Source organism: Sinocyclocheilus rhinocerous, unplaced genomic scaffold (genome assembly GCF_001515625.1).
Source record: "Sinocyclocheilus rhinocerous isolate Xijiao unplaced genomic scaffold, SAMN03320098_v1.1 scaffold3254, whole genome shotgun sequence".
Classification (NCBI taxonomy): domain Eukaryota; kingdom Metazoa; phylum Chordata; class Actinopteri; order Cypriniformes; family Cyprinidae; genus Sinocyclocheilus; species Sinocyclocheilus rhinocerous.
This window is the reverse complement of record NW_015652273.1, coordinates 335,528-346,294: the sequence shown is the minus strand read 5'-3', so window position 1 is coordinate 346,294 and position 10,767 is coordinate 335,528. Positions and strand designations below refer to the sequence as shown.

General features: G+C 40.9%; 1 protein-coding gene across 1 annotated transcript in view; it reads left to right on the top strand.

The window, feature by feature from the left end:
• Positions 1 to 1,443: 1,443 nt before the first annotated feature.
• Positions 1,444 to 10,767, top strand: part of LOC107714274 (leukocyte tyrosine kinase receptor-like) — a gene marked incomplete at its 5' end in the record, with an annotated part of 255,294 nt that continues 245,970 nt past the window's right edge. Inside the window, one exon of the mRNA XM_016520089.1 lies at positions 1,444 to 1,590. Within this exon, the coding sequence (XP_016375575.1) occupies positions 1,444 to 1,590 (147 nt within the window). The remainder of the gene's footprint in view (positions 1,591 to 10,767) is intronic.

Sequence of the window (10,767 nt, the reverse complement as noted above, 5' to 3'; positions counted from 1 at the left end):
ATATACATACTATGTGAACATAATGTTTACTAAAATCAGTTCAAATCAAAATCTCATTCTATGGCATTAGTAGTGGACACCTTCTTTTGGATTTGTAGTCAATAAATCCTCAGTAAGAACCACAAGTGCACCTTTAATTTAACCACAATCACTCACTGATGATCGTTTCAAGTCAATTTCGGTTTGAATGTAACTGCAAGTGGTGGTGTACAATAAGTGAGCCCTTTTGACCTATTTAGGCTGATTTTCTGACCTGTTGCAAGAAAGGAGGTAATCAGCCTTGACAGAGTAATCAGCCAATCATAGTGATGAAGAGAACATGATTGGCGGGTATTATCACATTGACAGGGTAATGAGCTAATCATAGTGCGATGGAGACATCATCTTTTCTAAAGATACATTTTGCTTTACTTGCTGCAATTCAGGATCTCAGTGAAAATAAGATGAGGCCACAAATTGATGCCTAGTATATTTTCTCTAAACTCTGAAAACACTAGTTTTGAAATTAGCATTAGATAAACATAGAAGTCCACCATAGAATGCATGAAAATGCAGGATGGTTCAGGAAAAATAAACAGTTAGTGACAATTCAGTCTGGTGAGTGGCGCTAAAAGGTTAATGCACGGTCGCATTTGAAAATAACACTCGAAAACATCAACACTAAAACCTAAGCTATAATCCCAGACAGCAAGCAGTGTCGGCTCAGATCCGGCCCACATCTGGCCCGCATGGATTTCACATGGGCCAGATGTGGGCCGGATCTGGGCCAAAACTATGTTGCTGTCTGGGATGTTTCACAAGACTCGTACCACGCAAAGCTGCACCAGCTGAGCTAACAAGCATGTTTACATCAGAAAAGCCATACAAATGGAGCTGATTGTGTGTTTAAATAGTCAAACTATATTAGTTTACAATCATGCACTGTGATAAAAGTGTTTTATGGTCACAACATTGTATTGTGCAATGAACCAAGATTATTAATTGATAGCCTGTAATCATAATTTGCGTGAAAAGTAATAAAAATGGTTGGTATGTTACTGCAACTAATGGTCACTTCAGCTGGAAGCTGCAGTGAATTGTACATATGCGTGTGATTTGTATGTCACTTTTTTTGTGTGTGAAAAGTCCCTCCTTAACCAACCTAATCTGGTTTGCTAGTCTTAACTGGTTTAAGATGGTCTCTTAGCCTGGTCTATATGATGTTTAGTGCCCAAAACCATTTTAAAATCGGCTAACAGACCAGCCCGACCAGGATTGGAGAACAATATTACCAGCAGGGAAGTGAGTTTGAAAAGTGTATTTTAATGGAGTAATTTAATATGCAGGACTCAAAATGTCCATACAATTGTTCCAAAACATATAATACATGCTGTTCTGTTAAATAATGAACAATGTGGTTTCTTTGTATATGCAGATGTTAGTAAAACCACTGTTCTCTTTCAGATTGCTCTTCAAAGGGAAAGTCATGTGACCGTGGGCCTGCTGGATATTATCCTGAGTTCGCCTGGAGTTTAACATCAGCAGAGGACTCCTGGGCGAAAGACCAGACAATGGCAAAGACAAAAGCAAGTTCCCAGGGGTGGGAGGAAGGTAAAGAGCTTCCGTTTTACACTGTAAAAGATGTCTTCTCAATGCAACTATGTGCTTTACATGGTAATATGAAAATTAATTGGTTTTTCAAGTCAAAAAACATTAAAACATTAGAAAATAATGAATTACCCTGACTATATTTGGTGACATCTTATTAGAAATAGCTCCATATGGTATTGACTGCACAATTTTCTTTTTAATAATGTAGTAAAACAAATTTAAATACGTGCTACCACTTTTCTCCAGAGCTATACTTGAGGTATTTTTAATTCCTAGACACATCTGATAAATAAAAAAATTATGAGAAGTTATGAAAAAAAAAAGGTTCATTGAGGCATTCATTAAGCCTCATCTCCACAAAAAGGAAAGTACAAATGTTTACCAGCACAACTTTTGCAGCCATCTACTTCACAAGTTTTGAACCATTTAAATTTCACTTGGCATAGAGGTATGATGTGGATGTGGTTGTGTAAAATGCCGAACAGAACGAAGAACTTTACCATGTGAATAATCATTTCATCTTTTCTCAGGGAGGAATAGCTAGAGTTGAAACGGTGCAGAATGGAAATGATATGTGACAAACAGGACAAACGAGAAATTGAAGGGGGAGAGAAGTGGTGGGGCAAGAGTTTAAAAACCCTCAATTGATAGTTAGGTTGCAGAGAAGGTTGGGAAATTACGAACTCTTCAGGCACACCTCATGCACTTGAAAGACAAATGCAGCAGTTCCACATGCTGTTAAATCACTCACTGCTAGGCTTCATGTGTTCTCTTGTTCTTTTCACACATACAACAGCGTGGCAGGATTCCAACATATTATAAAATGATCATAATCATGCTTTGCTTAGCAAAACAGAATTCACAGTATAGATCGACCAAAGGGAAGCCTCTCGGTCCCACTTTATATTAAGTGGCCTTAACTACTATGTACTTATTGTGTTCATATTGTATTGCAAAACACGTTTGCTGCTATTGAGGTGGGATACGGGTAAGGTTAGGGACAGGTTTGGTGGTATGGGTAGGTTTAAGGGTGGGTTAAGGTGTAAGGGATGGGTCAACAGTGTAATTATAAATGTAATTACAGAAATTAATTACAGATGTAATTACATGCAGATATTTTAAAAACACAAGTGCAATGTAAAAACATGTATGTACACAATAAGTGCATTGTACTACATAATTAATTTAAATGTAAGTACATAGTTGTTAAGGCCACTTATTATAAACTGGGTATAGCCTCTCTTTGTAAACAAAACACTTTGAGATTATTCTGCAATTTGCAGGCTTCAAAAAGAAAGGAATAAACCAAACTGCCAGAAAAGTTATTGTGAGACGAGACAAAACAGAGTATGTAGCGATACAGATATTCATAACATTTGTTCTGCAGGCTGGTGGTAGACCTGGTTATTTGTTCACATATGTTTCTTCAACTTTAGGATATTTTATTGTCCAGATATTTCCTACTTTTCCTTATCCAAGATCAAGACTTTGGGCCCTATTTTAACGATCTAAGCACATGGTCTAAAGCGCACGGCGCAGGTGCACTCTGGGCGTGTCCGAATCCACTTTTGCGAGTTTAACGACGGGAAAACGGTTGGCGCGCCCGGGCGCATGATCTAAATGGGTTGTCCCTATTCTCTTAATGAGTAATGGGTGTTTTTTGGGCATAACGTGCAATAAACCAATCAGAGTCTCATCTCCCATCCCCTTTAAAAGCCAGTTGCGCTCGCGCCATGGTGGGTTTGCATATTACTAACGCGCTCTTTAAATAACAAAGAAAAAATATTGCGCCAGACTTTAGACCAGGTTTGAGTTGGTCTATGGCGCAGTCTATTTTCAGTTCCTCAAAATAGCAACGTGCCAACAATGCGCCTGAACACACCTCTTTTTTAGACCAGCACGCCCATGGGCGCAAATGCATTTGTCATTTAAAGGGGTCATATGACGTTGCTAAAAAGAACATTATGTTGTGTATTTGGTGTAATGCAATGTGTTTATGTGGTTTAATGTACATTATTGTTGCTCCTCTATGCCCCGCCTTTCTGAAAAACGTCGATTTTTACAAAGCTCATCGTTCTGAAAAGCGAGGTGTACGCTGATTTGCCAACTATCCTGTGCGTTGTGATTGGACGAATGCCTCAAGCGTGTGACGGAAGTGTTACACCCCTTATCATACTGTGATGCCCTGTGTCCCGGCGCGACAAGACAAAAACAATAAAACTCATTACAAACGAGGCATTTGTTGCATCCAGTGGGGACATAATTACTAATTATAATGACATTTACTTTCACTTTTATGTGTTGCGTTGCGTTGCGTATCGCGCTGTGTAAACATAAAACCATGTCTGGAGAAATGACAAATAACAAGTGCTACTCTACACTGCTCAAAACGCGCGTTTAATCGTCAGTGGCAAATTCTTTCAATATAAAAAAACGTACTTACAGGCTGTGAGTCAGAAGCGCCAGACTGTTCTTGCAAAGTTGGAACTGCCCCACTTTATAGAAACAGACACCGGCATTAAATTAATAAACAAAGCCAACCACCTAATAAATAATATGTGTCAGTACTGGGTCAATAGTATGTAACAAGCATTACTTTTATTTGTATCAATACTACAGCGAGAATAAAAGTTAGCCTTCTTTCTTTGCTTGAACATTTGGGCGGCGTTATGCAAATCTTCCCACATAGTGACGTAGATATGTGGGGGCGTGTTAGAATGAGCCGTTTTAGGAGGGCGTGGTTGACTCTTAACTTTTATAAAGAATATCTCTTTGGATTTGAGACTTTAGTCTTTGCAACTTTACAGATCTTCTTTATGCACCAAAAACTTGTAACACTTCAAAGAGAAAGGAAACATTTTAATCGTATCATATGACCCCCTTTAAACAACGCGGCGCAGGATGGGAAAATGAGAACTGCGTTGGGCTGAAACTAGCAAAAACACTTGTGCCGTGCCTTGCGCTGCATTGCGCCGGGTGTATGATAGGGCCCTTTCATCTAAAAATAAGAAAATCAAATCTAAATTAAATATTATTTTATTATTACTATTAGTATGTTTTTATTGTGATTTTTATTGTGCCATTACACTTTGTGTAGCAATATCTGTTTTGTAAAATTATACAAAAAGTGTCAGCATATAATTTTTATTGTGTGTATTTAGAATACAAAACAAATGTTAGCTTTGAAAATTAGCTTTTTGCTAAAGGTGCTTCACAGTTTATTCCAAACTTTCTAAGATGCCATTTACACCACCATCACAACATTAATGATGATTTGAGATGTACATTACATTTGTTCATGATGTCTCAGGGAAAACCAAATTCAGAATTCAAAAGAGGAGAATTCTCCAGTGAATCCATTGTTGGACAGCTAGTGTGTTTGAAAAGTGTTTCAAGGAAGTTTCAAGGGAGTACATTTTCAAAAAGTCCAAAAGGGTCCTTAGTTGAAGAAACATTTTTTATCACCATGATTAATCACTTCACCTGACAAGAGGTAATTTATTTATGCTACTATGTTCTTCAAAAAGATGAAGGGCCATAAAGATATTCTGAGATACACAACCTTCCAGTACCAGCAGGAAAAGCTTTGAATCACTTGGTTGGAAAGAGGCAAATCATTCCCGCCTTCTTTCACCGCTAACCAAGCAATTTACTTCTAGTGAATGATTGTGCTCACCTCCTCTCCATATGTCCTCAGGCACATGGGTTTATATGTGAAGGGAAATAGAGGATGAAAAGTTTGATGAATGCAGAGCATGAAATGCCAGGGCTATTTACCTTTCTATTGGCTGGTGCACTTACATTCTTTGGAGACTTGTTGTAGTGCATGGCTGTCACCAGAGAAGGCTGAGCACAGTGGGAAGGGGGTGGGTTTTTGGGAGGTCAGCATAATGAGGCAAACTAAGGTAAGGTTGCTGTAGCTGGGAAGAAGTGAGGTATATTTGGAGGATGAGAGCACTGAATTTGTTGGTCTGGTTTTGTTATGGCTTAAAAAAAAGTATTGGATATGGTTCCATTTATATACAGCGTGAGATGTACAATTTTTGCTAAATCCATTTTAGAGGATGGTTTTATATATTTTTCCTTTACTGGATGTTCCCTTTTCTGGATTAGATGTTCCGAAAGGAAGAAATCTTATCATAAATCATGCAATTTAAATTTCTGTGCTTTTAGGAGAGCCTGAAATGGGAATATCTTTACTGTTTTTATTATTAGTAATATATATTTCTTTCTTATTATTATCTTTTTTTTTCCAGCTGTGTTTGTGGCCATAAATATATATCAAAGATATAAAAGATCCATTCATTTTGAGATCACCAATGAGATTTCACTCTGGCTAATTTGTCACTCGCCACAGCTGATTAAGGCCAAAATATAGATTTACATAGAAGAGGTTGTATTGCTTGTCCCTTAATTGCATTGCACTTCATTAAGCTTTGACCCTAGCACTTTTGGGGTTTGTTTGACATCAGAGTTTGTCTTGATGAAAACAGAAGGTTCAAAAACCAATGTACAAAAGTGAGGAATGCTATCCATTTTCCCACATTCTCTTCTGTCATTGTTAACTAGCAACAGGGGAAAACAGATGCTACATTGATGATGAAAACGTATTGTGGTTCTGACCCAAAAATACAGCTGTGAACAGAATACAGCAGGGGAGGGGGAGCAAGGAATCTCTGGTTTGGATCATGTTTGAGTCTTGAAGTTTAGCTAAATAAACTATAATAGGTTATATTTTCTGTACCTGATTATAAATCCTAAAATAAAATCTTATCAGAAGGTGTACTATCTTAACATTCCACTAATAGTTAGCTTGCTAACCTAGCATATACGCAAATGACCTCACTACCACTTGCTTAACCAGTAAGACAGTTTTCATTATCTACAGGTGAATGTTAGGATATGTGATATGTTTTTGAACAGCCATTATACTATATCTTGGGATCTTTGGGGATACGATTTTGTGGGTGTATACCCAAAACTGGCACATATGCATGTGGAGTTGACGTTTACCCCATTAACATACTTAACACCATTAATGATAGCAATATAGAGCTCATTATTTCATTATTTGAATAGCAAACTGGAGCGGTCAAAGCCTGGGATGATCACAGGACATTAATTCCACAGCAGCTTCAGGATTCTTTGTACTCAGGGGAGTTTTCATGCAGCGTGCCCAGAGAACAGGTGGTGGAGAGCGGAACTGGTACAGATCACTGCTGAGATGGGAAAATTTGCATATCCTCAACAGAAGAAAACAAACCATTACCTCAAAGCTTGATTAAATTCCAGCCTGTGGACGAAACATTAAAGACAAAGTATCATTTTTTTTTCTTTCTTAAGATTGTAAATATTTAATATATATATATATATAAACCACAGCATGCCTGGAGACCTGTTCCAGGGGCACTCCTGCCCAGAGAAATGCAAGGTCTGACCACTGGGTGAAGGTTTGGCGGCAGGCCGGTGTAACTTGGACCCGGTGAGTGCCGCGTTGCCACGCCTACCTCGGGACTCGGCCATGGAGCCAGTGCTGAAGCGGTCTCACAGGAACCTCTGAAATTTTTTTCAGTGGGACCGCCATCCTGCTCTTGAATGTATTCAAGCTGTTCAACACCGACTGAGCACGTTCCTGCGTGAGGCGTGCTGTCTGTTCGACCGAGACCAACTCCATACCGAGAAAAGAGATCCTTTGCGTCCGGGAGAGTTTGCTCTTTTTCCAGTTGACCTGAAGGCCCAACCATGCACCCGAAGATGCGTTCCTGCATCAACATCTTGAACGGTAACCGGTGAAGGACCCGGTTCAAGACACGCAGGTCCAAGATTGGTCATAACTCACCACCTTTCTTGGGTACAATGGCTGTAAAACCCCATCTTCATATCGGTTGGAGGGACCGGCTCTATCGCATCCTTCGCCAGCAGGACTGCGATCTCTGCACGCAAGACAGGGGCATCTGCTGCTTTCACTGAAGTAAAGTGGACGCCCCTGAACTTGGGAGGGCGCCGGGCGAACTGAATCGCATAGCCGAGCCTGACGGTTCGAAGAAGCCATCGAGACGGGCTGGGTAACACTAGCCAGGCTCCCAGATGCCGCGCAAATGGCACCAACGGAACTACAGGTGTACCCGCAGTGGGGCAGCGAGGAAGAACGCAGGGACCCGGCCCGGGCGTCTCGTAGCCGGTCCGAGGCGGGGTCTGGGTGTGTGTAACACTGACCTGCGTTCGAGCAGAGGGTGCATGGGTAGTCCGTTGCCGAGGCGGGGTCTGAGTGTGTGTAACACTGACCTGCGTTCGAGCAGAGGGTGCATGGGTAGTCCGTTGGTTCGTCCTACCGATCCGCCCACTGCTGCTCACTGGCGAGAGAGGAGGGTGAGTGTGATATGACACTGGATCGTCCACAACCCCCCGTTCCCTCTTGGGACCCAGAAATAGAGGAAATGGCTCTTTTGTCGAGTATTTGGGTACCACCGACCAAGAGGTCAGTGGCAGAAAAAACTAAAAGATTCTCTGCCCGGCCCTCCTCCGGTGGAGGGAGTGGTGCGTTCTCCATCTCCCGAAGAGCAGGTCCCTCCAACTCTGGGTTGCCCGTCTCAGGGCCTCTTGCTCTTTCGCTTGCCACCAGGTTTGGCGGGGGCCTGGACGGGCGGGGCGGCTGCCCTGCGACCGGCTCCACGGCGCAGCTTTGCTGGAGGCCGCGGGAGCGGGGCGGTGGCAGGGGGCTGCCGGGGGCTGCCGGGGCAGGATGTACCTGATGGCCTCAGTCTGCTTTTGGGCAACGGAGAACTGCTGGGCAAAGTTCTCCACCGTGTCGCCGATAAGGCCGGTCTGGTCGTGCAAGTCCCTCAGTGCCTTGGCCTGGTGCACTTGCAATAACGTCGTAGCGTGTAAAGCGGAGGCAGCTTCTCCAGAGGCCGTATAAGCATAGCTGGCCAGTCGAGTACCTACAGACCCGGGAGGGGAGGCACAGTTCTCTCTGCCGGGTGGAGGCGGTATTAGGACACAACGTGCTACTGCCTGAACTAGCCCCCGCCTGACTGCCGCCATGACGAGAACTAGATCAAGGCAGAGGCAATGGAACTCCGCCCCTTTGAGGAAATGGAGCTTGGCCCGCGACTCCGAGATACACAACAAATGGCCAAGCAAGCGCAGACACTGACAAGATACGCGATACAGAACGAGACCAAACGCGATATCAGCACGTCTCCACACAGTAAACAAAACAAGCGTTTCCTAGCAACGACAAGCTTTGTACTTCAGCAAAGAAGTGAATCTAATAATTAATCATAAACTCAGGATCAAACCCTGTGCTGACAAAGAATGTTAAAAGCAAGTATTGTGAAACCACTGAACCCAAATGGATTTGTTTAGTTCTGTCAACTAAAACACAATTTGGTTTCTTGACTTGTTAAACTTGCTTCAAGAGACAGGCCTCTAGTGAGGATGCCATCAACCTACACATGACTTACTTTTTTTCAAATTAATCTGGGCTAGGGAAAAAAAAATACATCACATTTAAAAGGTTCTTTAAAACCATGGGGGCTATTGTCTGAGACATTCTCTGCTAAAATATTTTGGAAAATAAGGCCTTTGGCTTCATTACTTCTTGGCATGTGTCTTCTTTTCTGTTAGTCTGTTTCCATGTGTCTGACCGTAGTAATAATCTGACACACTATACCTATTTACATTATACTGTGTACAAATTAAATAATAGATATATATATATTTTTTACAAATTTCACCACATATTTGCAAGTAGAGAGGACATATTTTATGAAAATAGAAAAGAGAGAATAAGAGAGCTTGCACAGCAATTTTCTTTTTGGAGAACAAATCAAAATGGTACCCTTCGTATGACCTTCACCTACAACAAAAACTTAAATCATCAATTCCAGTCAAATCTGAATATTGTATGCATTGAATACCAGTGCACAGCTCAGCTGCTGTTCTGCTTTAGAAATCGTCACTTCCAATAGGTTTCTGCTGCTAGCGTCTTATATTGCATTCCAGAGAACTTTCAGTGGCAGCGGTGCATGTCAAACAAGCAGCTAATTGAAGTTCCCCCTAAACACATTTATTTATTAATCTGTTTATTCAGTCATTTACTTACATGGGGGATTAGAGTGCACCAGTCAAGGGTGTGCAGTGCCCAGGGATCTGGCTCCCTCTGCTGAACCTAATCAACCTCTTTACCTGTGGAGCCCTACGACTGCTGTGGACAACTGGAAGACATGACCTTTACAGTCTCCCTCAGTAAGAGTCTGACAGAACAGATATGAAACAATGAGGAAGTTTTGTTATATAAGGAGTAGTTGTTCTTCCAAATTCAGATTTCACTGTGGAACCCCAATGGACAAGTGTTAAAGAATAGCAATACAGTTCTTCTCCATATACTATAACAAGGTTCCAAAAACACAATAAATAATCATATGTGATAAACAACATTGTTATTCAATTGTTCATTGTTATGAAAAACTTCCTCTCTAAAAAGTTCTTGAATCAAATATAGTGGCTTTAATATGGCAGGTTTGAGGTCAAGTCGTGCATGTTTGAGTCAAATGACGAACGGTGTTTAATGTTATTGATGTCCATACCAACACTGATGTGTCTAAAGACACTAAATGTGATTTGACAGTCAGACAGGCAGGAAGATGTTTAGCTATCTATAAAAAAAAACAAAAAAACATTTTCAAATGGCTTCGTATGACTTGAAATATGGTGGCCCAAGTGTCCTCTTGACTCGATTTATATGGTGTTATATCTGTCTGTAGCATGTGTAGTAACTGCTAGGACACAGATCCATCCTTATGCTACTTTTTATAGGATCTTAATCTACATCACACTTAGCACTAAACATGTTTCCAAACTGCTGTATCGTAGTCTATGGAAGGTTGTAAGAATGGACTGTATAGCTTGTTTATTGCTCCCAGTGGTATCTGTTTTTTTTGTTGTTTTTTTTCTAGTTGAATGCTGCTAAACTCCGCTACATTGATTTATGTAGAGCTTGATTTAACTCACAGTTGAAATCATTGTTTTGATACATCACTTCATTAGCTATATTGTAATTCTCTAGTGACTAACTGTCAAGGCGCTGAAAGCTTTGGAGCTCTTTAGAACTCACTATGGCTGTTAAACCTAGAAAAAAAAAAAACATTAATATATATATATATATATATATAT